Source organism: Solanum verrucosum, unplaced genomic scaffold, assembly GCF_900185275.1.
Source record: "Solanum verrucosum unplaced genomic scaffold, falcon-dt-bn FXZP01000261.1, whole genome shotgun sequence".
Taxonomy (NCBI): Eukaryota; Viridiplantae; Streptophyta; class Magnoliopsida; order Solanales; family Solanaceae; genus Solanum; species Solanum verrucosum.
In genome coordinates this window covers 10,449,390-10,477,331 of record NW_026019969.1, presented here as the reverse complement: position 1 = coordinate 10,477,331, position 27,942 = coordinate 10,449,390, and the positions used below count along the sequence as shown (strand labels likewise).

The window sequence follows — 27,942 nt, the reverse complement described above, 5'->3', positions numbered from 1 at the left end:
CTCTAAATATGTAAATGGGGTGGCCTTATTATCAACATTCTGACCTTACAAAATTGGTGCGATACTAAATGTAGCAGATAAATACAAAGCTATTGCTGCAGCAGACCTGCGGCTAGAATCTCTAAAAAAATTTAACACTTGGCACTCGCTAAAATTGTATAAATTGATAGAAATGGCCAACTTTCCAGAAATGAAAATTGACTGGGAAATAGAAACCTTGGTGAATATTGGTGGCTGCACATATTAGCATTTCTTTTATGTTTACAATAATTATAAGAATCTAGAGCAAATTGAGTTTCCCCTCAAGTAACTTCATGGTGCAGAATTAGTTACTACGTTCTATGTATATACAATGAATCAACTATTAATTGGCTAATCAAGGCAAAAAAAACAAGAAGCTTTATTCAAATGCTATAGACATGAAAGTATCATCATCCAACAGACTATCAACATCAAACAACTCCTCTTCAGGGTAGATGATATCTTCTGGGATCTCCGGGATAAGAATTGGACCATCCTGCTGAAAGTGAAGAAAAAAAAGAAAGGTGTAAAGAAAAAACAAATGACACCAAAAGCTAATCAAAGATACGAGTCCAGTTAGGCAGCTGAAATTTAGATTCAACATAACATGGGCCAAAGGTCATCATCAAGATCAAGGTACATCCAACAACTATAACCCAATAGAATTTGCCTGTCATTTCCTAGACTCTACAGTTGTAACAAGATAAATAGTGACAAATTCACATTCAGATGCATAATTGAGGATTCACACATGTTCAGTTTAATGATATCAATAATTTGAAATAATCAACCCACCAAACTACAGTCAGAAAGTCAAGGTACACTAATCCAACTATGTAACTAACAAAAACATCTCTCTGCAACACAGATCTGTCATACACAAATTTATCTGCTTTCATATTCAGCAAGTGTCATAAGAGGATATCTAAGGCTAAGACTTCGTTTTTTGATGAAGTAAATAGATTTCATTAAAGAGAATCAGGTTGATGCCATCAGCAAAAGTGTAACAGAGCGTTAGCCCCAGCACAAGGTCCTAAGGTAGAGTCAAAGAGCTAACAAAATCCAGAAAAGTATCAACGTTATTTACAGGAGACAAATATTCCAACTAATCAAGTTAACTAGGCAGCTAGCTTTTAAAAGAGTGATTCGAAATTGCATTCATAGTTGCATTTGGTCATGAAAGATTAACCAGGCCAGAATGACTAATGAAACTCAACGAGTTAAAGAAGTATCAACCTAAAAACAGATTAAGACACTCCACAACGAGATTAGCATCCTATTTTACTTTTTTCATCTACTTTTCTCCGGAAGCAGCCCTTTTCCAAGTTTTTGCCCTACAAAAGCTCAGTCAACTTTTGATCTAGCAACCTAGATTTAACCCATAATTCATGTTTTGCAACTCGAGAGCAAACCCATAGATAAACTCATTAAGTAGATGCATAAATGTGCATGCCAGGCATGGGTAAAAGAGCAGTTGTTATTTTAATAATACTTGAAAATAGAAATCACATTGCAACACACTTTCTTGGATACATTCATTGTTATACCTTCACTTCACGAAGTCCTTCAGCAGCAGTAAGCAGCCTACGATATTGAGCACGACCCTCAGGATATTGAGTCATGGACTTCACCCTAGCAAGGGCTTTTTGCATCCTGACTTCAGTCTGTTTTCTTCCTTCCTTCAGAAAATCATAATCATCTTCTGGCAATGAGTCCTCTTGTGTGCTTGGCTTATTCATGACCGCCTCTGATCTAAATCCCCTCAAACCACTTCTTTTACGTCTCCACCGCAGTATCACTTTCTCTAGAATTCCTACCGACCAGATAATTGGCTTATATTTCTTCCTCACTTGATGCCCCCTTATATGAGCCTTCACAAAGAACAGTAAAATGTCAGCATAAAGAAAGAAAATGACTACAGATGTTGAGCTATATAAAAAGGGGAACTTTAAAACAATAGGCCAAACATAACGAATTGGCTGAAGGACAAGGACCCATAAATGAAAATATGATTAGCACAGCTTCCATAGCAACACACCCTGGCTCGTGAATAAATTTTTGCATGTGGAAGTTGGTAAAACAACTTAAAGGCAAGATACTCCGCATCAACAAAAACATATGTAACTAGACACCAAGTGTATAACAATACTCGTTATCTGAAAGAAGCAATGCACCTGAATTTTAACAATTTTTTGTCGAATTAAAAGGAACTCTTTTCTCTTATTCCAGCCACGGAACTTTTTCTGGATTTGAATGGCAGCCGCATGAGCTATACCATTGTTTTTCCCCAACTTACAAGCTCTAGAAGCTACAATAGAAATAGCATTCTCATCAGATGATAACTCATTGTCACACTGCTCAATAATTTGCTTCCTCTGAAATGATTGAACCCTGAAAATTTGATGTATCCGAGCAGCTGCTTGAGTAGCATTGCGTATAGCAGCCAGAGAATCCTTAAGTGAAAGTAAATCTGGCACATCATTTTCAGTAGTTGAAACAGCCACACGCTCTGTAACTGTTTCTCCAACTTTTGCTTCACAAACTTCTGAAGCAAGTTCTTCCTTTGCATCAGTCACAGTAAGCTTAGAAAGGTGAGTAGTCAAAGAAGATTCAGCAAGGAATCCAGATATTCCCTTGTGTCCATTGGCAGATGCCAAATCAGCAGGGGTTCTACCCAAAGGAAATTCAGCAGATGGGTCTGTCAAAGCTCCAGGAGATGCACCTAAAGAGACAAGACTAACAACAGTCTTCTCCCTGCAAGATAAAAACCTATTAGCAAGCTGCTCGTTCCAATGGACTTTGAATGATGATTGCACTACGTAATAAGATTACTAATGTCAATGGGGATAAAATGAAAGTAAAAATGACTAAGTCTTTAGACTTGAATTTGCTTCCAGCTTTTTTATCTGTCAATAGCAGAGATAGAATAGATCCTTGTGACTTTCTCTTCTCTACAGCTATATCAGAATGGATTGAAGAGAATCAGTTTTGATTGACATGCCATCAGCCCACCAGTAATCACAAAGCTCTCCATACTACATCTATATGTATGACTGTTTATGCATGTAATAAGATGGAACATTCACCCAAGGGTGTGGCCTGAGACCATGAGGTCTCAAGTTCAAATCCCATAAAATAAAAAATGTAACAATATGGAATGTGAAATTTTTGGTTCGAACCAACAACTACAATGATATGAAGCTTGCGCATGTAAACAGAAGAGTAGAAATCCCCATTGATAACTGAATGCAAGCGAGGCTGGACCTAGACTCGCGTATGTAAGTGAAAATCTCTTATATGTGAATCTCAGATTCTCAATGAAGCTGGATATCATATCTTATGAACTAATGAAACATTATAAAAGCATTAGTCCCAGAAGGTGAAATAAGCCAGAAGTAAGGGTAGGATGTACCAAAAGTTTAGCAAAATATTTAGTGCATGAAACTTTTGTTAAGAGCCAAGTGATATTGAATCCCATTGTAATACCTTGGAGATTTTATGTTAATGCTAGCTGGCCCAACATTATCTGGTAAAAAGCTGTCTGTACATTGCTTGGGATTAGTACAAACAAAAGGAAACGAGGGACTATTGATGCTCGCTTTAATTGTTTAGCATAGCTTTTTAATTCTTTTTTTGCGTGTTTGAACACTAAGATAACAACAATAACAAATCCAACAGTGCTTGGATCTCAACAGAGTTTAGGCAAGTTCTATCGGCTTTTGGTGTCTTTTTCTTAACTAAAGAAAATCAGTCATGAATCCTAAAAGAGAAGTCACAGGACAGTAAGAATGGGCCACTGACTTGTTAAGTGAAGCATAAATGCAGAAATGATAAATCAGTTTATGAAGTATTTACCTTCCATAGAATGCGGCCCAATGAAGTGCAGTCCATCCATTCATGTCACGAAAATCTACACTTACCCCTGATGCTAAAATTGGCTTGAAGGCCCAATCATAACCAAGTGCAGCTACCAAATGAAGTACACCTTGTCCTTCACCATCAAGAAGAGTTCGCCCTCTGACATCATCAGTAACTTGGTGAACCAGCCATGCATAAAAATTCTGTTTCAGCTTTCTTTCAAAATATAGATCCTCTTTCACCCTGCATTGGGATGTATCACAGTATGATGCTCTCTCTATTATCTGCTGATTCTCTTCCTCCATCATAGAGATGATTTTATTAACTGTACTTTGTTTCTCCTTAGAATCCTCCATACTATCAGAACTGCGACAACTACTAACTGGTCCCAACAACAATAAATTTTCAATTCGTTCAAGGAGATGCTTCTCAGTCATAGAAACATCGGCAGCACCAACTTCCTGATAAGGTCCAAATCTGTATTCGAATTCTCTGACTTCACTACAAGCCAATCTATTAGAACATGTCACGTAAAAAGGGAGTATTCCTGGTTTGTGTGGGGGAGCATGACAACGAAGCACCCCATCTGCTAAAACCTCTGCAGGAACCTCTACTTCCCCAAACATACATGACCACTTGTATGCTACCAGATCGCCTTCACTCTTAAGAAATCTTCCAGTAATCAATACCTGCTTTGTGTATCAAAAATCAGACAACTTTAAAATTTCATCTAATATCTTTCAGCAAGTATTAGCTAAAATAGTGAGATTATACACAATCTAGGCTATAGAATAATTAGTTGCATGATTGTGGAAAGCTTTCTGCCAATCAACCAGTCTGCAGCAAGGTCAAGAAAGGTAATTCATTTGATAGAAAAAGCAGACACTAACTCATGTAACTACTGCAAATAGAGATTTCAGACAACAGGCGATGCAAGCAGTGCATCTAGCACTCAAGCTAGAGAACATAAAAGCCAAATGCTTACTTTCGTTTCCAAGTTTGAATAAGCCCAATTAGGTGAAAAATCAATGATGCTGAAAACCTGCTCCTGGGAGAGTGAGAGATTCAGTGAATCTGAATCCACATGCAACTGGCTTGGCAGACAGGAACCATCTTCCTCAGTATCTATAACATTCCATGACATTTGATTACTTGGCTGCATATGCAACTCCTCAACATCCTCAAGCTCTTTTGCAACCCATCGGGAGAAGCTGTCAACTTTTTTCAGGCCTTCTTCCATTTTTACACTGCTCAAATGAGGCTGTTTGATCATAGAATAGTCTCCAAGCTCTAGCATATCCATAGAACTCTCTTGATTGATGCCACCTTGAACTTCCACGAGTGACTTCAGAAATTGAAGATTCAATTGTGTTAGTTGCTCTTCTTGCTCATCAGGGCACAAGTATGATAGCCCCCTAACGGTAAGTAGATCCGAAGGTAGTCCCAAATCATAGCTCGAATCTGCAATCAAATCCTGATTGACATTTTGTCCATGAAACTGCAACGGAGATTGTCCAAAAGAATACTGATAAAATAAAGCAAGGTTCAGCACATAAGCATTCAAGAACAAGGAAGCCTCGTATAGAAAAGGATGAAATCCAAGGCCAAAGAGGAGAGGATAAAATAAATTTATCTCCAAATTTTGACTCTAAGTAAAAGACTGGAGTCACAGAGATACATGCACATGAATACATCGTTAAATTGTCTGACAAGGTATTTATTTGCCGCAAGAAAAGGAAAATAGAGAATCTTCATTAAAAAAATTTAATTAAAAAGTGGATGTATAAGAATCTTGGAAAGTTTCTTCTAGTTTTTAAACTACTTTCACATATAGCAAACAAAAAATCATATTTGTATGTTATAGCAAAGTTTGCATAATTGCGCTCCATAGCAAACATATATATGTATAATTCGCTATACATATACAATTGAAAGCTATGTCTATTTCGCTATACATATATACAAAAAGAAGCAATTGTATAATTCATTGGCTCCTCTTCAGATTTGTATAATTTCGCTGGCAGACCATTTGTATAAATTGTTGTTAGCCTCTCGTTTGTATAAATCGTTGACAAAAATATTTGTATATAAAAAATCGCTCTCTTTTTCACTTTATACAAACATAAATTATACATTATACAAACACAAATTATACATTATATTTGTATAATCTGTGTTTGTATAAAACGAGAAAGAGAGAAAGGCAAAAGAGAACTGGGCAGGGAAATATTTGTATTGTATAATTATAAATGTATAAGATGAATATATATGTATTTGCATGTGTATATACAATTTTCTTTCGCTTTATACAAACATAAATTATACATTATACAAACATAAATTTTACATTATATTGTATAATATGTGTTTGAATAAAACGAGAAAGAGAGAAAGGTAAAAGAGAACTGGGCAGGGGAATATTTTTATTGTATAATTATAAGTGTATAGGACGAATATATATGTATTTGCATGTGTATCTCGCTTTATACAAATAGAAATGCAATTTATACAATTTTGTTGTATAAAGCGAGAGAGGCGAGCACAGAGGGAGCGAGCGAGAAAGGGAGAGTGGCGAGAGAGAATTTGAAGGGAGAGAGGCGACTGGCAAACGTTTGCTACAGGACGCAACTAAATCAAACAGTAGCTACTCCATTTATTTTAGATTATAAGTTTGTCATTCTGTACAATTATTTTAAAATTACAAGTGCTTACTAGATACAGATTTAAAGACCTAAGAGTTGACTGGAGAAGCCAGCAACTATGTAACAACGGAGCAACTCTCCAAAAGAGCAGCTCAAGAGAATTAGAATGAGGATAGTTATTGGTTTTGTACTTGGAACAGTTGAACCAGTAATGTTGATCAAGAATATAATGTAATTTTGTAAGAAAATGGACCATAATAGCTTACCTGCCAATTTCCATGGACTGACAAATTGTTCTTGAAATCATCTTGGCATACCATCTCACCTGCAAAAAACTTGGTTAAAGTCCTAGTTCATTTCTCAAAATGATCCGGAAAAGTTCTAAAGTGATTCAATACCATTTGAACAATGCTGAGAAAGTGGTTCCCGAGATCCCAAATCAATGGTTCTTTGAGGACCAGATGCAAAATTACCAAGATCACACTTTCCAGCTCCATCTATACCAGGAAGTGATGTATACTCCACTGCATAATAGTTACAATTTTTAGGCATAAAATCAACAATAAAGAATCTGAAACGGTCTTAAGAAACCATAGAAATGGAAAAATGCAATAACATTGCATAGAATCTTAGTAAAGGCACCTGAAGATTGAGGTGAACCATATGAACTACTGATGGTATCCCTATTCTCCACCAGATGACTGTCCATTCCAGATGCTCGGTCTGGATATGAATGAAATCTAGAACACGCTTGGTGACTATCTTCTGCATTAAATTGATTTCAGTATGAGAACTCTAACAACAGTTTTAGCACTCGGCACAAACAACTACGTAAATCAAGTATAGTAAAAAAATTCAACAACACAGCTGAAGAAACCACATTAAAACCAACTGCAAAGAACATTACCTGATTCAGCTTCTTCATGTGCTTCTGTTAAAGTGCTTGCTAGACTTGTTGAATCAGCATTTGCTGAAGCTAGTTTCTTGTGTCTTGTAAGAAAACAATCGGACAATGAGCAGTCATTCAGATAGTTTGGGTAAGCTGATTTAGTGCTTCTGATGCTACTGACATTCACCTTGTTACCCTGTCAAGGAGAAATAACAAAGAATAATATTAGTAATAATAAACATAATAAGAAGAATGCAGAGGATCATGCACAAACTGCACTTTCATATCTAACTTTGAGAAAGTAATTTGATTTGATCCCTCGTGAGCATGTAACAATTAACCAAACTGATTCACGACCTAATAAGGAAAGAAAATGGTAGAGTCTAACCTTGACTTCCAAATAGTGGACAAAAACTATGTGCATGAGATCCCTGCACCATATCAAGTGAGAAGAAAGAACTTTTAGAGCAGAGGTGGTTAGAGATGAAGAACACACAGAAGGAAAATAAACAAGAATGTGCAAATAGTTTAATCCATAAATTAATCTATATCTTTTTGTAGGACTAGTAGACAGAATGAGTAATATGTTCATTATAAACTCTTATATAATCACTTAAATTACTATACTCATATGAAATAGACAGAGTACTTTTACTCTAATCTACTTTTGCTTAATACCACTTGTATGAAGGTATTTTAACCAATCGATAAGTACTATTGTTTCTTATTTTGAGCTTCTAGTTTTGTCATGAGAAGTAAATCGACACAAAAGTAAAGACGAGGTCCAAAAGAAATGCAAAATAAATAAGGAGGAGCTTCCACAATGATGCCACACTATATGGTCCATACTCACTGTTCAAGCATCCAATAACTACGCCTTTGAAAATTATCATCTTCTTCTCCATGGGCATAGTAGCAGTGTAGCACATCAATACTTCCAACCTGCAGAAGGATTTTACAACAAAAAGGATGAAGCATATGAAAAAGTTCATTAGCTTAAGCTCACAAAAACTAGACTCTTCAAGCCAAGCTAAGTAAATGGTACACTTACGCCAAACTATCAACACCTACCTTCAGCTTCTCATGAGCTTCTTTCACTGTCTTCCCATCCTTCTTCTTCCTCCAATTATGCCCATCCTTCCTAAAGTATCTTAGTACCTTCCTATCGAAAAGAAAAACAGAGCCACCTGAAGAGCAAAAAATACAGTAAGAACAAACATCTAAACATGAATAGAGGGAAAATCAAATCATTAGCTTTTCCTTTTTAGGGAATAAAAGTATTTGCAACAGACTGCTCCAATCATCAACAGTCAATTCAGGTCTCTAGTCTCACAGGGTGGATAATGTATATTCTTCCAGTCACTTCCAAACAAAATCTACATGGTATATGGAAATAATCTCAGGTGATCTTCTAGTTCCTTACTTAGATGAGAGTTTTGCAGGACAACGTAGGACCATAGAAAAATCATTTACAAAGAGCAAACAATCAGGGTCTCAAGGAGCGAGCTGAAAACTAATAAAATGTAAAGACAATATTATTAGATCGAGAAGCAGCATGCTAGTAAATGAAATCATTTCATTTACAACTACTATAAAAGAAACTTATTCAGTCCTCATACAGAAGGAAATTGCTGCTTTGTCTAAACTCAAATACCCTATAATTTAGCTTAAATAGAGACTGTAAGTCTTACAACTAGAATACTCAATTGATGCTATGGCATACATGCAAAAACTTTACAAACTCCATCAAAACCAAGGATCCAGAAAGTTTTCTTTTGTAGAGTGTCTGTTAGGATATGCTAAGTGGCATAGCTTCTCTGAAGTAAAAAAAATATAAAAAGTTTCAAAAATAGATGGATAAAATGAAGAAGACATACTGACTGGTCTGAATGGAGCCTCTGGGGTTAAATGGAACTTTCTGTGGTTCCGCAGGATTTCACAAATCTCAGCGGGTCTCAGCCAACGATGCTGCACTTCTGATAATATCTGTGTTATGTCTGCAACTCAAAATCAACAAATAAACATATTATGTTTTCAAAGATGCAATCGTTAAACTTCGGAAAGAAGTTTTATAGCAAGTCAGGCAACATAATAAACCTCAGTGAAGCACCTTTAATTCAAAACATTCAAATGTAAAATCAGACAAGCCTATGGACCAACATTTGAAACGGTCTTGCCAATGCCTTATACATTGTCTATGCTTAATAATTGTTAGTCTGTTTTTTGAAAAAAAAAAGACCATGCAAAAGAGACTCCGGCCTCTAGTACACTAAAGGAAAACAACATGAATGAACAAATCAAGACAAAATACTAACAAGGTATTACAAAGCATACTGAAAAAGGAAACATAACTACAATAAAAAATGTTTCTCTTGTGCGTAATTATGTGGGTAATTATCTTGCATATTTATGGAACCATTGGCAATTAGATTAAAACACTCTAGTTGGTTCCACTATGGCAAGAGTATTTTGCGAAAGGTTAACAATTAGCTAGTGTAATCTTCACTTAAAGTTCTTGTTTGGAACAGTAGACTTACTCTATAACTCTTATCAAAAGAAAGAACATCTTAAATTGAAGACAAATATATATAAGAAGAATTATGCCTCTTTTAAATAACTTTCCCTTATTTACCCTCAAGTAGTGGGTATCGACTTCTACATGTTTTTGCCCTTATTATGCATATTTCTTTTTCTTAGCATGCAGTTATCCTTTAGTTGCAGAGACGAGATTGGAATTTTGAAAAACACATCAACCTTCATCAATTGCTTTGGTTTGATGCGTTTGATCGTAGGTTCTTTCCTTGTATTCTTTTTATTCAAGTTAATTTATGAACTGATAATCAATATTTTGAAAGTTTGATTAGTTTTTAGATGATCAATTCTGATTATTTTTTAGTCAATTATTATTGATTAACATTTTAAGATAAAGCAATTCTATGTACAATTCCCACTTATTTTATGTTTTCTTGATTCTTGATATTTCTACAACTTCTATGAAATTTTATCCTTTTTTTTATATATTAATTCATATAATATTAAAGATTCACGGACTTACTCCCAGTGCCCAAAGATTCACGGACTTACGCCAGGGAAAACATTTCCATGCAAACCAAATTGGTTCAGAACTAACAACAACTAGCTAATTCCCCAATAATCTATGAAATTTAATTAATTGTAAATTCAATCAATTAAAAAAAACATCACACAAGTCAGTCCATCCTCTCCGTTCTGCATTTGGGTTCAAAGTTCAATCAATGTGGACTAAGTTTATACCAGTGACCTATAGTCATATAATTCCTAAAGCATACAGAAAAAAATCGGAGAACTGCAAGATTAACAAGCGATTAGGTGACCGGAAAGAGGAAGGCACAAATTAACTTTACCTAATCGAAATCCAGGAGGATCTGATCCACAATCCTCCATTGATGATGACTTGATCAGAAGACCGATGCGAGCTTCAGAGTATAGAGAGAAGATGAATGTGAATGAAAAATGAGAACCGAGAATGTTTGGTGTGAATATGATGGATTAGATTTGAATATTGCGGATTTTTACAACTCAATTAATTAGTTTAAGACTTGAGAGGGCTCGTCAAGTCAAGTAAAGTGGTGGGACATGTCAAGACCCAATTATATGCTGACATGTGTCACATGTAATAAGAGTCTGAGGCACCTCAAGTAGCAACATGACTTGTTGACGCGTGGCCCAAATAGAGAACCGTCCGATTCTCCACTCTCAGTTTCTTCCGGTTCACTGCTTTTTTCCGGTTTTATTATATTTTTCATATATACATGGTCCTACCTAACCTAATTCCTTGAATTGTATTTTGGACTGAAGTAATTGTTTCCACTATCAAAATGACTACGTCAAAGTAATATAAAGTAATAGAAAAGGTAAAATCTAAAGATTTCGTCATTTAAGGTTCAAATTCTCATTTTATTTTTATTTAAAATATTTTTTTATATTATCCAAACACGTTAATCCACTAATAAAAATTAACAAACAGATTAAAATAAATACTAATAAATTGAGGGCATGACAAAATCCAATGTGATGATTATTACTCAACGTTTCTTTCCTCGGTAAAGGTCCACGTTCGCTTTTGCATACAGATTTGTACTTGTCTGACAATTTTAACCTCCCAGTTGAAGTCTAACGGACACCTTTACCATGCTCTGCTCTAGGAGTGTCTCCGAGTTAACCGCTTCTTTTATCACTAAACAAATAATCACTCTTCCAGTTTCGGTGTATCACAGCTTTGATTATCGGAAAGATGAATCAGTTGCTGGTGAGGTCGGTTATGAGGCGGTTAGTTTCTGGCGGTACCTGTAACCGTTGCATATCGTCTGAGTCTGCGGCGGCGGCGGTAGTGTTCAGAGAAGTTCATAGGCCGAGTAGTGAGTCAGTTGTGATGATGAGTAGCCAGAGGCTGAGATTCTCTGGTCAGTGGTGGAGGATGATGTGCTCCACTAGTGAACCGCCATCGAAGAATTCAACGACGTCCTCTGCGGTGAGGAAGGAGGACGAGAAATTGAGTGGTGATTCTGTGGAGAAAATGGAAGGGGAAGACAAAGTAGCTCTTTCCAGCTATTGGGGAGTCTCCAGGCCAAAAATTACGAAAGAAGATGGCTCCGTGTGGCCTTGGAACTGCTTCATGGTATGTGAATTATTTTATCAGTATGGGTACACATAGCAGGCAATAATTCGGAGGTTCTTCTAGATAGAGCTTTAATTTCCTGGTATTAAAGCTGGATGACTACTGCTTTCTTTCTGCCTGCTTTTCATGTCTGTTTACTCTGTTTCAATTACTGGTTTATGTCTTGGTGGAATGCATCACTGGTTGGTGACACACTGACACTACATAGTCGATATGGACATTGTTAAATTAGGTCTTAGGCCTAACTCGCACCCCAAAAGCTAGCTCAAAGGGAGGAGGATTTCCCAAGCCTTATAAGGAGTCTACTCATCTCATTAACCACCGATGTGTGACTTTTGTCATTCTTTAACAGACATCGAACACCCGCACAGCCAAGACTAGACATTTGGAGTATGGACAATATAACTTGGGGTCTAACATCGGTAAACTAAGAGTTGTGACTTGTGTGACTCTTGATACCAGGATAAAAATGGACCTTCAGTCTACCTCAATCCCAAAACCTAGCAGCTAAATTTGTGGGCTTCTGATATTATTTACTCTTTGAGGGTTGGAGTAAGATAATCTTATTAAGATTTCAATGTTGGGTGACGTTTCAGTAGTAGTACAGCACTGTTGTAGCTGGAGCTGTTTCATTCTTCTTTTGTCTATTCTGATCTTTATATGGAGATTATTTAGGGAATCTTGCACATGTTAATTGAAGCTTTCTTGTGATCTTTTTCTTTTTTTCTTTGTCCCTGGTTTAAGAGGTCTTTTTTTACTTGCTCAAAAAGAAAAAGGAAGTCTTTTTTTTATTATTAATTTATATATATATATTCTGTTACCGCTTGTAGCCATGGGAGACATATCAGGCTGACTTGTCGATCGATCTAAGCAAGCACCATGTGCCCAAGACATTCCTTGATAAGGTTGCTTATTGGACGGTGAAACTTCTCAGGATTCCAACTGATTTATTTTTTAAGGTTTGCTTTCCACTCACCTTTGCAGGGAATATGTTGTCCAATCAAATTTAAAATGGCTATTTTGTATTATTTCTTTAGAAACCATGCTCTCCTATGTCGTCTTGGTCTCGATTTCGCCATGAGGTTCATACTACTCGACTGCTTGTACCCGCAATTTTTTTGGTGAATAGAAATGCTAAGAAATGGATTCTGTTTCTGCTAGTTCTTCGGTTTCTTCATAAATGTAACCAAAGTGATCAACGTATGTGATGACATCTTTTACATCATCCTTCCCTAGTGGTACATCTTTTAGCGAGAGGAAACACATGCCAAAATCACAACAGTTATTTCTTCATGGACTACCTAAGAGTAATGGAAATATGTGTAAACAGAAAAACTCCTCTGCCGTGGACACTACAACATTAATCCTTGAGTTGTTTTTTATATAAAATACATTATTGTTACCATTGATTCTAATCTCTGATTTCTATCGCAGAAAAAATATGGTTGTCGTGCAATGATGTTGGAAACAGTGGCAGGTGTACCTGGAATGGTGGGAGGTATGCTGTTACATCTGAGGTCGTTGCGCAAGTTCGAGCAAAGTGGTGGTTGGATAAAAGCATTACTTGAAGAAGCTGAGAATGAGAGAATGCATCTGATGACTATGGTGGAGCTAGTACAACCTAAATGGTACGAGAGGTTGTTAGTTATTGCTGTGCAGGGAGTCTTTTTCAATTTTTACTTTGTGCTTTACTTGCTGTCCCCCAAGCTTGCACACAGAGTTGTCGGTTATCTGGAAGAGGAGGCTATACACTCTTATACATTGTATCTTAATGATATTGATCGTGGTGAAATTGAAAATGTTCCTGCTCCTGCAATAGCAATTGACTACTGGAGACTGCCTAAGGATGCAACTCTAAAGGATGTTATTACTGTCATCCGTGCTGATGAAGCTCATCATAGAGATGTTAACCATTTCGCATCTGTAAGAATCTTCTGTTTTCGTAGATCAATCTTAAACATCATTGCAAATTTCCACATTTTGAGCTGGCAATTTTATCTACGGTTTGCATTGTGTGCAAAAGTTATTAATGCAACTGATTTAGTTATTGCTCATGCTATTCAGGATATCCATTATCAAGGAAAGAAATTGCAGGAGGCAGCTGCTCCTATTGGTTACCATTAAATCTTCATATTGGTCTGCTTTGCATAGTGTTTTTTTTTTGTGTGTCTATATATATATATATATATATTGTAGACCATGGTCCAATCAAAACAAGTAGGGTCTCAGTGGGGCATTTCTAATTAGTCATGAAATCCCCAAATAGCAAATAGTAGCATAAGTATGGATTAAACTACTGTTCTATCCTCTGCATAGTTGTATTTATGATAAATGCTTTTGCTCTTCAAATTTTGTAATCTTAATAGGAATGCAAATGATTCCTAATCCAAAAAAAATTATTTAATGGATTTCTTTTATGACACGCATGCTGGGAAACCTATATCTCCAGAAATTCACAGAAAAATGGCAGGATCTCCAAAATTCTACGAATGGCACGTAAAGTTCTTCTAAAGCAGAAAGGCAATTAAATCACTCAGGTAACTTGCCTGTACGAGATATATGGTCCAGTGTGCATCTTAAACCATAACGTTCAACTGCCCATTTTGCTTCTCTAAATCCATGACCATATGCCTCGGAATGGTTTTTTTCAATTCCGTCTTTCAGAAACTCTTTCAGATTTCTCAAGAACTGAGCTTTTTCACTTGTACCTTTTATGTTTTCATCACCAGTAAAAGATTGCCATTCTAGCCACTTGTGAGCTATAACTTCACAAATACCTTCTGCGATGTTTAGGGACAGCCGCTCATACCCTATATATCATAGAGAAAAAGACAGATTTATTAGGAATGCTGTTCACTAGTTTATTTTCCATTATATTTAGTTTAAATTAGACAAAACCAACTACATATTATTGTAGAAAGCTGGAAAGCACCTTCAATCTTCATCCAAGCGTGCATCATTTCATGAGCCAAAGTTGCTCCCAAGTCCAACCTGTTTACAAAGACCAGTTATGCATACCATAAAATTTAAGTGGGGAACTTGTTTCAATCTTACATATCCCCTCTTAAAGACTGGAAGCAAATTATCTTTGGAAAAAACATAGCATTTTTCTTAACTTCGATTAGTCAAAACACATCACTGACCAAAAATGGTAGAATATAGACATCATCAATCCCAATTTAGGTGACATAGTGGGATGAGTAACATGAAAGAACCTACTACTTAAGGCAAGAACAATAACTGTAAATGGTTGTAATATCCCATATTTTAAACAAGGACATATTAGTCATTAGCTAAAAAAAATCAAATGGTCCTTAGCCCATCAGAAACCTAATAAGGGAAAAATTAAATTAAGCTAAAGAAATTATTGGAGTTAAGAGTTTTGTCAGCAACTCTTGAAAAAAAAAAAAGGAAGAAAGAGTACGTTCTTGGAGTCTCTTCCTGTGAAGGAGCATGAAATCGATTAAAATAGAGAAAAATAACTAAATGGAGAAGAAGTGGAACTCTTGCCATTTCAAGTATGGATTTCAAGGTAAGTATCTTAACTTAGTTTAAAGATTGAATTTGTATATTCCCTGACTATAAATTTGAGAACTGAGAGTTTGAAAAACATGGGTTTAGAAGGAATAAAGGAATCCGTTAAACTCTTATTATCTTACGGTTTGAGAGAGTATGTTAAATGTTTGGACCAAACTTTTGTAGTTCGGCATAACCGAAGAAGAATTGCTGGACAGTGACATTAGTTTTGTTTATTATAGGGTGAAGTAATCAACAATGAGACTGTTTTGTGGGATCTGAAGCACCAATTTGATATAAATTGACAGATTGAGAGTCTATCATAAAACCTCAAAGATTGGGTATTCTGAATTTAGTATGAATTAGCCTAAACGAAGGAAGTATTACGAGACCAATATGATGTGATTATAGATTGATTGAAGGAAGTCATACAGATTGCCCAAGTGACAGATTTGGTACTTCAACACAAGTACTGTGAGTAGTAATCTTACCACAATTGATGTTTTATAACTTGCATGACTTTCACATGGTTTATAAAGTAAATGTGTTATCGAATGTTTTGAACTTGCATGTGGGACAAGTCTTTTACTGGATATGATACTGAAAAGATTATTTGAGATGATCTCATTCTTATAAGGTATGATTACTGATATTGAAAAGGTTTTACACTTATTTGAGAAATAGTATTTTGACAGGTGATTGTTAAACTTTGAAATGATATGATTTGATAAGAATTAAATGCTTTGTTCGATTTTGAATTGTTTTTACTTATTACAAGAAAAATATAAATGGGAGTAGACCTTGATGAATCCCGTAGCTAACGGCGGGTTCGTTAGACCTGGTGCACCTTGTAGTTCTAATTACTGATAAAGCCCTTGCTAGTGGGAAGGTAGAACTAGTATACTGTTACTGATATCCCTCGAGTAGGAATCTACTGATATGAATAATAAACTCTTTTATGAGGAGTTCATTGTTATTGGTTACTTCTTAAAGAGAAGGCCACACTGATTACATGATTCATCCTTGGATACCTCCCTGCTATAAGATTTGATATGAAAATGTTCTTTTTCTGAGTTTGTTATTAGGTATTTACATTGATTTTGCTTATATGAGGCACCTAAGATTGAATATTGTTATTGTTTCTGAAAGAGCATTGTTTCATCATTATGACTATTACACTAGCATGTTTTCTGACTTGTCCCTCATTAAAATAGTTGTGGTTAAGTATTATTACTCACTGAGCTAGCGTCTCACTCCTCGCTAATTGTTTTTACAGAGAATTCAGGTGGTATTGAAGAGGATCTCATTAACTAGAGTGTGAGTTGGTAGCATCTGGTGAGCAGTATATAGTTTGTAGATAAACCTATTGGGTATGCCTCATTGCATATAACAAGGCTCAAGACTTGTTCAAAACTGAAATTGCTTATTTGCTGATCCTAACTAGATGAAGATCATGAGATATATTTCCTATTTACTCTCCTAGAAATTACTGGATGACAATTGCTTGGAGTTATATACTAGATCCATCAAGGAGTATGTGAAAGTATTGAAGTTCATAAGAAGATTACTTTGGTAAGCCGTACAAAAGCAGCATTGCTTTCACTTTGCGTCCTTCAACCAGATGCTCTACTTCTTTCACCACTTTAACTTTTTCACCCTTCTGTATTGACCTTGACACCTAGCATGAGTGAATCGAATGCAACATGAGAGACTAGATGACTGCATACCATAGGCAAGAGAAGTCTATAATAGAAACCAATGTACTCACATAAGTTACGGCTTCCAATTCAGATTTATCATAGACAGTCAAGCCAAGTGATGTCTGTGAAACCAACCAAGCACTATTAATACTACAAAATGTGATGGAAGTAATAAAATTCCACTTGCTAATGTAAACACCTGTTCTGCCTACCTTTTGATCATTTTTTTTCATCTCTTTTTCATCAACTAACAGAATTGGAATGTAATATCGGATTTTCATGTTCATTCCTTTGAAAAATCTGTGTACTTCATCAAGAAGGGGCTTACAGACTCCAGGATCTGTCACTGCTGTATAATGACAATCAGGGCAAAGTTTCCGATCATCATTCAGAGTGATATACTTCAGGTCTCCTATCTACAAATAGGTAAGTAAGTTCTCAGTTAGCATATGTTATAAGCTGAGTAATTGTATGCCATCTGTTATCATTGAACGTAAAGCCAGTGTCTCAGCCAGAAAGCTCATTGTGTATATGTTTGCTATTCAGGAATATTCATCATACAATTGCTAGTGGTTGATTTCTTTAAAAAGATTATCTTGCATTTTCATTTTTAATAATTTTCTCATACTTATTGAATGGTTCCTGTTTAGCTCATTATCGACCTTCATTTTTTAGAGCATAGATTCAATCAGGAACATCTTCAATCTAACATTATAGAAGGGGTTTAAAAACCTTAAATCTTGAACAGCTGCAGCACTGAGGAGTTCCATCAGATGTATGCTTTTCACAGTAAGTTTGGCCCCAGTATGCACACCTTGACCAATCCGAGCGAATCTGTACCAAACATAAGTATCAGGTAAACTCATTCAGTTATTTTCTGATCATCTTCACAGTTACAACTTTCAAGGATAAATTATTTCAAGAAAGACTAAAGGGAAGGACATTGGAGGAAAGGGAACACAAACCTCTTCTTCACAAACATCACAAACAAGAATATTGCACCGCTTTCTACTCTTTCTCCAGAAAGATGTGCTCCTACAAAATCACAAAAACGTGTCTAAAGAAAAATATTCTATTCATAAACTGAATATATCTTTGATGCTCTCCACAGTTCTTCACAATTTCCCACAATTGAAAAATAGCTAGCAACACTTGTGTTATATTAGAATGAAACCTGCTTTAACTTAAAACAGGACCATAATCCTAACTCGACATGAATTAAGTAAACTTGCAAATACCAAATCCTAATCAATTTTCCTTCCTGAATTAGTATCCCGATGGTGTCAGTATGATCAAATGGAAAGCTTAAAAAGTCATGGCAAAAGATACTGCAGAATGATAAGAATTTCTCAAGGATTTAGTTCTTAGAAGAATTATCAAGAGAGCAAACAGAAGCATGACTTAAATTTTGTTTACTTTGCATGTATAGCTGAGCACAATTTATTCATTGCTTATCTAGAAGCACTTGAATTGTGTTACACTTACCTTGATGCATGGACAAATGGATTTAACTCCTTGAAAAGTTTCCACCACTTCAGCTCTCTGCCTCCAGTACTGGTGCTGTAATGATGTAAACAAATCTGATCTTAAACTTAATCAACCCCCGACAAAAAGGGAGATGAATAGGACAATTACATTACATATGTGTGATATGCTAGATGAAAATATTCATTTCCATATATATATTTTTCACTGAGTAAATCCCTGGGAGCCAGTGGTGAACAGTTCAAAACTCAGTGGATAATGGTTTTTATTTTCCCCTATAAGCACCAGGGAATGAGAGGGCATATTAACCTCAAGTCTGTAGAAGATAATGTGGTTTCTTCCAGCTCTTGTGCAAGTTCTTCTACTTCATCAATCTGGGGATACTCTGTATCTGAGATTTTAAAAAAAGTGACCAAATGTGTACATCAGACTACTTGCCTAAAGAAAGTAAGAAAATTCTGTTAAGCATTTAATTCTGCCAAAATAACAAAGTGAAGCTCAAAACTCATGAAATTAAACCTATTGGAGCTAAACATATCTACCAACTTCTTACTAGGACGAAATTTAGCTTAAAATAGTGAGATGAAAAGGCTGCATCGGATAAATGAAAATACTATTGATCTTCTCGATTAAAAAAAAAAAGCTGCCTCATTAAGGACTCTTACCGCCTGGGTATATTTCTTCTGCTTTTGATTCTTGAAGAGAGAATTCAATAGCACGGACCATATCCTCATTTTCATCTTCTGATAAGTGGTAACTCTGTAATCAAGTTTTTTCAAATGGATTTAACTGATAATAATCATATCAAATGATGATGATGATGATAATAATAATAACGAAAGAGATTGATAGAAGTGTGAAACACAAAACCATACCTCATAAGAAGGACCTTCATCCAGGTATCTATTTGAATACATTTTCGAGGTCAATCAATCCTCTGAGTTCAAACAAATATATCAATGCTACTGCAAAGCATGAAAATGCATTAATATTAATAAGAAATATCCATTGGTGGAGGAGAATATGTCAAAATTATAGAACTTTTAAAACATGGTTTTCCTGGAAATATATAAAATTTTAAAAATGGAGTATTCGGTTGGTTGTACTGACCAGGAAGAAAAAAACAAATATTCTGCTGGTTGAATATAAAGAAGTTGCAACTCAATATCAAGTGGTAGTTTCGTGCCCTGTTTCTTGTCCTTAGAAATAGTGTAATATTCATAATTAATTAATAATTTACGAAGACTTTGACAATGTCGTTAAGTCTTCATGAAAGTTTTTTTTTCCGAAAAGCTTTTACGAAATTAGTTAAGAAAGTGCTATTTCATATTTCTGATTTTATATTCCTCATTAATAGAAAAAGATCACACTTTTAAAGACTTCTTCAATAAAATATTGTATTGGCCTGCATGGACATGAGTTTTCTTTTCTTAAGAAATATTTTCAAAATGTTATTCGGTTTTTGTTATAATGATTTTTTGATTGGTTTTTGCAGATGGGTTTTTTTAATTTGAAAAACGGTTTTATCAAGTGAAATTTTATCCCACTCACAAAGTATCCAACTTTTTTCCCCAAGTGATATACAAGCACAAACACAACTTCAACTTTCAAATATTATCCAATTCATGTCTACTTATTAAAATCCTAATGAAAGAGCATAGAAACATGGCATAAAGTATTTAGCTTCGAAATTATTAGGACTAGTGGCAGACCTATGCTATGTATTATGGGTGCTTAAGCACCACTGCCTTTTGTGACAAACATTATTATCTATGTACAAAATTTAGTAATTTATTAAAATATATTATCTGATCACCCATTCTATGTAACAATTTCCGAACTAAAAATAATTAAGCACCAATGATTTAAAAAAATTGGATCTACCACTGACCAGGACTATACTTATTTGTGCAAGAAAACTAGCTAATACATTCTTATTCTTTTTACCTTAGTAACATTGTACCAATGCTGGTGTTTGGTTATACCATTTGAGATGATATTTCACTTGTTTAGTTTGTATAATTCTTATTAATTAATTTTTGCTATCCATTTACCGTCAAATTTGTTTTTTCTTGAAATAACTTAATAGATAATCTGTATTAATAGAATTCGACAAATAATCCAAGTTTTCGTCGAATAGCTTGTAGAGCCAAAAAGTCAATGTGATGTTGAAGAATCTAATGGAGAAATTGTGAAGGAATTTCCAGAAAGTAAAGGTCCCGTTAGTAGAAAAATGTGAGTTTGAGAAAAACAACAGCCAACAAATGGGAAAAAAAGCCTCGATTTTGGGTTGGCTGACCAATAAATAAATTGATAATGACAACATAAGGACTAAGGGAAAGACAAAAAAAAAAGAGCACTCCTCACTAATATAATGATAATGACAACTTAAAAGTAGATAAAAGAAAAATAAACAAAGATAAAAATAAAAAATAAAAAACTTTTGGTGTTTAGTTAGTAAATATAAAATATTCTTATGTAAAAATATATATTAAAAATTGGTAATAATGTTAGCAAATCAAAGATTGTTATGATTATTATTTTTAAGTGAAGATTAAAAGTAATATCCAAATATTATTCGAGCAAGTAATGTGATATTAAAAGTCAAGAAAGTTGTAAGAAAAATAAGTCACTATCCCTATGTACTATTTGTGTTACCCATGTAATTTCAGGGCCTCAATTTGGAGTCACAAAAGTAAAATTACAAAAAATTACAAGTTTTTCACAGAAATGTTTGTCCAAGAACCATCAATTTCATCCCAATGATGAATGAATTAACACAAAAATTAATAATGTCACCCGGAGAAGTAAGTCATTTAGGAGAATCTTAGTAGCTTAATTGGTTGACTACCTGAACTCTCACCTTGTTGGTGAGGGTTCGATAGTCATTCAGGTAACTTGCCCTTACGAGCTTATATGCTTTTGAGTGTGAACCTTAAACCATAACGTTCAACTGCCCATTTTGCTGAATTAAGTCATTCAGGTAACTTGCCCTTACGAGCTATATGCTCGAGTGTGTATATTAAACCATAACGTTCAACTGCCCATTTTGCTTCTCTAAATCCATGACCATATGCCTCAGAATATCTTCTCTCTATTCCATCTTTCATAAATTCTTTCAAATTTCTCAAGAACTGAGCTTTTTCACTTGTACCCTTCATGTAGTCATTGCCGGTGAAAGATTGCCATTCTAGCCACTTGTGAGCCATAACCTGAGAAAGACCTTCTGCAATGTTTAGGGCCAGTCCTCTATAGCCTATAAATATGAGAGGAAATGTTTTAGTTGGATTAGAGTGATATACACTGATACTCTAAATTATTATTTTAACTTATATCTAGCGTTGTAGGTCAACTTAATTTGATGGTGTTTAAAATCTCTATACATTTTTAGTAAAGTGTATAAAGGTCAAATTCTTTTTACTTTGAACAAGAAAAAAGCAACATGCATCAATAGTAAAAAGCTGGAAACCACCTTGAACGCGCATCCAAGCATGCATCAGTTCATGAGCCAAAGTTGATCCGATGGCCAACCTGTTTACAGAGAGCATTGACGCATACATAAACTGTAAGTGGGGAACTTGTTACACATTCTTTTAAAACTGGAATGCAAATTAAAGAGAATTCTCAACTTCCATCTAAGTCAAGAAAATCAGACCACTAATGGTAGAATATGGACAGCACACAACATCTGCAACCCCCACTCATCACCATTCAATATTTCCTTAATGTCTCAATTTAGGTGACTCGTGGGAAGAGTAACCAATCCTTGGAGAAAAACAATAGCTGGAAACGGTGGTTAGTTATGCAGATTTTTCTCTGTGAATCAGGAAATATTCAGTCTTTAATGCTAAATGATTAAGATTTCTCCTTCATGGTGATACTAAGTATTCTATAACTAGATAAATAGAATGACATATATTTTCCAATTTACTTCATAAAAATTACTAAATGAAAATTGTTTGGAGTTCTATAACGAAATCCATCAGAAGAACAACTTATGTGAAAGTATAGAAGTTTAGAAGAAGCTTACTTTGGAAAGCCGTATAAAAGCAGCACTGCTCTCACTTTGCGTCCTGGAGGCAGTTGTTCTACTTCTTTCACCACTTCAACATTTTCACCCCTTTGTATTGATTTTGAAACCTAGCGTAAGTGAATTTAATGCAAAATGAGAGAGTAGATCATTGTGTAAGGAGGTGGATGCAATATATAATAATCTGAACTCATTAAGCTTAAATTTTTTATCCACCAGACTGGGAACCATAAAAATGTATAAATTGGTACATTATATTGCAGAAGATATCAACCCATCTAACAGAAATCTATAATAGAAACAGATATACTCACATAATTTACCGCGTCCAGTTCAAATTTCTCATAAATCGTCGAGCCAAGTATGCTCTATGAAATCAACGAAAAGCTATCACTACAACAAATATGAAAGTAAAAATAAATTCACCTTGCCAATGTTGGCACATGTTCTACACACCTTTTTATGGATTCTGATTATCTCTTCTTGGTCAACTAGCAGAATTGGAATGTAATATCTGATTTTCATGTTTAATCCTTTGAAAAATCTGTGAACTTCGTCAAGAAGGGGCTTACAGTCTTCAGGATCCATCACTGCTGTATAACGACAATCAGGGCAAAGTTGTCGACCATCACTCAGAGTGATATACTTCACGTCTCCTATCTGCAAACAGGTGAGTAAGTTCTCAGTTATCATGTTATAAGTTGAGCAACTGTAAGAAATTTAAAGGATTAACTTGACATCTATTATTGAGAGGTCAGTATTCAGCCCAGTTTTTGAAACATGCTAGGGGCTATACTGAACTAATTACTTAATATCACCTCATTTCCTGTCTGTTGATCCATTACTTCATTTTATTACTGACCATAGATTCAACAGGAACATCTTCAACCGAATAATAAATAAATATATATATATATATATATATATATAAGGTGTTTACAAACCTTAAATCTAGAACAGGCACAGCAGCAGGGAGTTCCATCTGATATATGCTTTTTACAGACAGTCTGGCCCCAGTAGGCACACCTTAACCACTCCGAGCTAATCTGTACCAAGACTTATGATGTTAAAAGGTAATAATCAAACATAATAGAAGCATCAGTTAACTCATTCAGATATTTTGTAATCAGCTTCACAGTTTACAAGGATAAACTAAGGACTGATTACAAAGTGCAAAAAGGGAAACAGATTTGAGAAAAAGGAACACATACTTGTTCCTCGCATACATCACAAACAAGAGTATTGCACCGCTTTCTACTCTTTCTCCACCAAGAAGTGCCCCTACAAAATCACAAAAAGCATACCAATGCCAATTAGATTAAATGGAATGCAAGAAGAAAGTAGCAAGCTAAAAGATACTTCAGAATGACATAATGGTATTGAAACCTGGAAAGAAAAAGATAGTAATAGAGTGAATTAATCATTAACTGCTTTTACTTTCTCATACTACTGCTTGCTAGTATTTCTAAAATTGAAAAACAACCTTCTCAAGGATTTAGTTATTAGGAGAATTAGTTTTGATATGTAGAAAATTAGCTTTATCAACAAATAGAAGTGTGGTTTTGTTCTCTTCACATAGATAATTAAGACCTAATTATAAATACTTCTGTACTAACGTACACTTGAATTGTGTTGCACTTACTTTGATGTATGGACAGATGGATTAAACTCCTTGAATAGTTTCCACCATTTCAGTTCGCTGCCTTCAGTGCTAGTGCTGTAATGACGTAAAGCTTAAGTAAACAGATATCTGATCTTAAACATAATCAGCTTGCAGACAAAGGGAGGTAAATAAGATGTAAGAAATAGAGTAACTATGTACAAAGATAAATTACTATACGAAGCAGTAATTCTAGTTTTTAACCTTGTTAAAAAAGATGAACTACTGTATAAAACAGTAATTCTTTTTCGTTGCATGTGCTCATAGAGGGGACATGATCCTCCAGCAATCTAAAGGAAACTAGACAATATATCATGAACTTGATGGAATATTGCATATTTTCAGCAGGTTGAAGTATCCGTTTTGCTAATAATACTGACTTTGAATCAGCATTCTTTTCAGTAGACAAACACTGGAAAACATCTTCCGTAAACTAGGTCAGTTCACTGAAAATATTTCCCGGAAAATGGCTTCCTTCATACCAAAGACAACTTAAAAAAATAAATTTGCAGTGACAGATATACATTCAAATCTTGATCACTACCTTGATTAGACTTAACATCTTCACAGGCTCATTATTGGAGCAGCTAAGGAGTAGCACAGTGATTGATGAAGAGTAAAATTCATGCAATGGTCTCATTATTTTCTAAATTTTGTCGAAACTATGTCAGATATCCAAGTCTATGTGAAGCCTAACCTTCTCCGAATATGGAAATATTCATTTCTCATTATAACGATAAGTCTAACTAATATGAAGGAATTTTGTAAGGGAATGAGAATTTTGATACCACAGGCCATATTTACCTCAATTCTGCATAAGATAATGTGCTTTCTTCCAGCACTTGTGCAAGTATTTCTACTTCATCATTCTGGTGAAACTCCAAATCTGACAATAAATGACCAAATCTATATATGAGACTACTGGCAAAATAACCCAGTGAAGCTCCAAAATCTTGAAAATTATTGGCTAGAGGTGAAAATACAAACTTCTTACTAGGACAACATTAAGCTTAAAAAGGTGAGATGAAAAGGCAACATTACTAATGACCCTTGCTGGCTTACTACCTATATATATGTCTTTTCCCTTTGATTCTTGAAGAGAGAGTTCAATAGCACGAACCACGTCCTCATCCTCGTCTTCTGAGAATTGATCCTGAATTCAAGTTCTACAAATGGATTAATTGTGTGTTAAGGAAATGAATTGGCAAAAACTTTAAAATCTCAGTTTTCTTTACAACTTCTCAAGAAAAAGTGACAAATGTCCCCTTGATATAGAAAATCATGAGAAAATCGATCTCATCAAGTACTCGTGTGAATGAATAGTTGCTTCTTAAAGGCTAAAGAACAGATTTTTAATCAGATCTTGATGTAGCTAAAACCACATGGCAAAAATAATAAATGGTCCCTAAGCTTAGTTGTGTCAGATAATTAACATGTTGGTGAATCAAAAGAAAATTTGATTTGAACTTGGAACTTAAGCTAATCTATATTCAAGGGATAAAAAAATTATTTATATACATAAAAAAAATACCTTATAAACCCTCTAAATCTGCCCCTGACTACCAGTTTAAATTGCAAGATATGTAACACTCACGAAGATTAAAGCTAGTATATATGGACTTACAATCATTTTTTTCTTACTAGCCTAGTAATTGACATTAAGAAGCAGTTATCAAATACAGTAGCAATAAAACCTGGTAAGAAGGACCTTCAAGCATGAATCTATTTGCAGACATTTTTCAAGATCAAAAAATTATACTGCTGCAAAACATGAACATATATTAATACTAAGAAATATCCATGGTGGAGAAAATGGAAAATACAAAGCACTGGACATAGAAGCTATGATCACTAACCAGAGCACACGACCCCAAACTTCAAACGGCATAGGCTATTGTTTGAATCATAAGTTAGAAACACAACAAATTAACAGGGATATTAAAACATGGTTTACCTAGAAATAATTTATTTAATGAATATTCGGTTGGTGGCACTTACCAGAAAACAACAAAGATTGGGGTACACAAAAAAAAGTTGCAACTAAACTGATCAAGTGCTCTGTTTCTGGTCTGCAGAAACATTATAATATACTAACAATTGATAAATCATTTTCCTAGACTTTTGACTCTGTAGTCAAGTCTTCGGAAACTTAACTGATCAGTAAGTAAAACAATTGGAATCCAGCAAATAAACCAAGCTAAGTCCAAGAAAATTAATCAAATCCTGGTCTATACAGCTGATAACATCAACTAAATCCGCAAGTGTGGCATCCTTATTTCCCCTGATCGGAATAAGTCCCTACTCATTACATTTGCAGAAGATCGAATATGGTTGCATCAAATTTCTGAATATATAAAGCTTTTCTTCTTTTAAAAAAAAAAAGAAGGTAAGAAATATAAAATTTAAATAAAATAGTCAATTTGCAAAGGGCATTTTTTTCCTAATAAAAACAAAATCGGCTTAAATATTGATGCAACCATATTAGATCAGTCACACTAATATATACTCCCTCCGTCCCATTTTATGTGGCACCATTTCCTTTTTGGTCAGTCCCAAAAAGAATGTCACATTTCCTTATATGGTAAGTTTATAAAGGTACAATTCCTCTTTTATCCTTGTTGGTCCCACTTAATCTTAAAATAATACTCCAATACATTTATGAGGAGAGAGAAAAAAGAGTCTACTTTTTAAAGGACAATTTGGTAAACATTTCAAAGTCTTCATTTATTTCTTAAACTCCGTGTCCGGTCAAATGTTGCCACATAAAATGGGACGGAGGGAGTAATTTAAACCATAACTTTTAAAAGTAATTTTAAAAAAAAAAAAATTGTGTCAAATCAAATAAGTTAGGAAAAAAAGATAATACAAACCTTGTTAATTTTTTTAAAAAAATTAGCTCATATCTTTAAATTTTGATTCCGCCACATTTGAAAGGTAATCCCTCCATCTCTTTTTACTTGTCAATTTTGACTTGTCTCATCTATTAAAAAAGTAATATTTGATATAATGAATTTACCATTTTATCTTTGTTAAATAATAGTCTTTGAAACAGAGTATAACTTAAGACTTAAGGGGTTGTTTGGTGTGAACTGTGAATGATAATACCAAATAGTCATGAGATTAAATTATAGTATCACTTTATTGATGTTTGGTTGGTACGTTTTGGATAACTTATTCGAATTTAATAATTAGTATCGGGATAAGTTATCTCTCCCCTTGGGTGTTATAGTAATCTCGGAATAAAATAAGTAAATGATAAAAATGTCTCTTTAAACCTTTTTTTATACATTACTTGTTACATTCATGAAGGACATTTTTGTAAACAAATAAATTGTTCTTAAAATTTATTATATCGGTGGCCCCTAAAGTTGACACTAATTTTCACTTAGACATTCCAACTAGACTTTGTTCACTTTAGACACCTCATATCATGTCCCGCTGTGTTATTTTGACATTTTTTATTGACATAACATAGTGAGTGTGA

The 27,942-nt window shown here is 34.6% G+C and overlaps 4 protein-coding genes across 9 annotated transcripts; 1 reads left to right on the top strand and 3 right to left on the bottom strand.

The window, feature by feature from the left end:
• Positions 1 to 206: 206 nt before the first annotated feature.
• On the bottom strand, positions 207 to 10,964 carry LOC125815931 (calmodulin-binding transcription activator 2). Of its 5 annotated transcripts, none has more exons than XM_049495504.1 (14): positions 10,794 to 10,964; positions 9,288 to 9,407; positions 8,482 to 8,597; positions 8,264 to 8,352; positions 7,799 to 7,841; positions 7,429 to 7,606; positions 7,164 to 7,286; positions 6,920 to 7,045; positions 6,788 to 6,846; positions 4,865 to 5,404; positions 3,877 to 4,568; positions 2,196 to 2,775; positions 1,569 to 1,892; positions 207 to 520 (listed from the first exon to the last, which is right to left on the bottom strand). In XM_049495504.1, exons 1-14 carry the CDS (start codon positions 10,831 to 10,833, stop codon positions 401 to 403), a joined length of 3,150 nt encoding a protein of 1,049 aa, XP_049351461.1. In that variant the 5' UTR covers positions 10,834 to 10,964; the 3' UTR covers positions 207 to 400. The 5 variants fall into 5 exon arrangements, with proteins under 5 accessions (XP_049351461.1, XP_049351462.1, XP_049351463.1 ...); XM_049495505.1 differs by having other exon boundaries at positions 207 to 517; positions 10,794 to 10,949; XM_049495506.1 differs by having other exon boundaries at positions 4,865 to 5,377; positions 10,794 to 10,949.
• Positions 10,965 to 11,492: 528 nt separating this feature from the next.
• Positions 11,493 to 14,436, top strand: LOC125815704 (ubiquinol oxidase, mitochondrial). The gene is made up of 4 exons (XM_049495243.1): positions 11,493 to 12,067; positions 12,898 to 13,026; positions 13,502 to 13,990; positions 14,132 to 14,436. Exons 1-4 carry the CDS (start codon positions 11,684 to 11,686, stop codon positions 14,189 to 14,191), a joined length of 1,062 nt encoding a protein of 353 aa, XP_049351200.1. The 5' UTR covers positions 11,493 to 11,683; the 3' UTR covers positions 14,192 to 14,436.
• Positions 14,437 to 14,547: 111 nt separating this feature from the next.
• On the bottom strand, positions 14,548 to 19,784 carry LOC125815869 (protein DA1-related 1-like). Its single transcript, XM_049495432.1, has 11 exons — positions 19,644 to 19,784; positions 19,434 to 19,527; positions 19,078 to 19,159; positions 18,769 to 18,843; positions 18,249 to 18,318; positions 18,016 to 18,117; positions 17,496 to 17,699; positions 17,352 to 17,405; positions 17,152 to 17,261; positions 15,000 to 15,058; positions 14,548 to 14,877 (listed from the first exon to the last, which is right to left on the bottom strand). Exons 1-11 carry the CDS (start codon positions 19,683 to 19,685, stop codon positions 14,597 to 14,599), a joined length of 1,173 nt encoding a protein of 390 aa, XP_049351389.1. The 5' UTR covers positions 19,686 to 19,784; the 3' UTR covers positions 14,548 to 14,596.
• A 1,918-nt stretch (positions 19,785 to 21,702) lies between these two features.
• LOC125815870 (protein DA1-like) lies at positions 21,703 to 26,219 on the bottom strand. Of its 2 annotated transcripts, XM_049495433.1 has the most exons (11): positions 26,153 to 26,219; positions 25,524 to 25,611; positions 25,263 to 25,344; positions 24,441 to 24,515; positions 24,010 to 24,079; positions 23,743 to 23,844; positions 23,255 to 23,458; positions 23,113 to 23,166; positions 22,799 to 22,908; positions 22,241 to 22,299; positions 21,703 to 22,024 (listed from the first exon to the last, which is right to left on the bottom strand). In XM_049495433.1, exons 1-11 carry the CDS (start codon positions 26,192 to 26,194, stop codon positions 21,744 to 21,746), a joined length of 1,167 nt encoding a protein of 388 aa, XP_049351390.1. In that variant the 5' UTR covers positions 26,195 to 26,219; the 3' UTR covers positions 21,703 to 21,743. The 2 variants fall into 2 exon arrangements, with proteins under 2 accessions (XP_049351390.1, XP_049351391.1); XM_049495434.1 differs by lacking the exon at positions 23,113 to 23,166 and having other exon boundaries at positions 23,225 to 23,458; positions 26,153 to 26,202.
• Between the last annotated feature and the right edge of the window lie 1,723 nt (positions 26,220 to 27,942).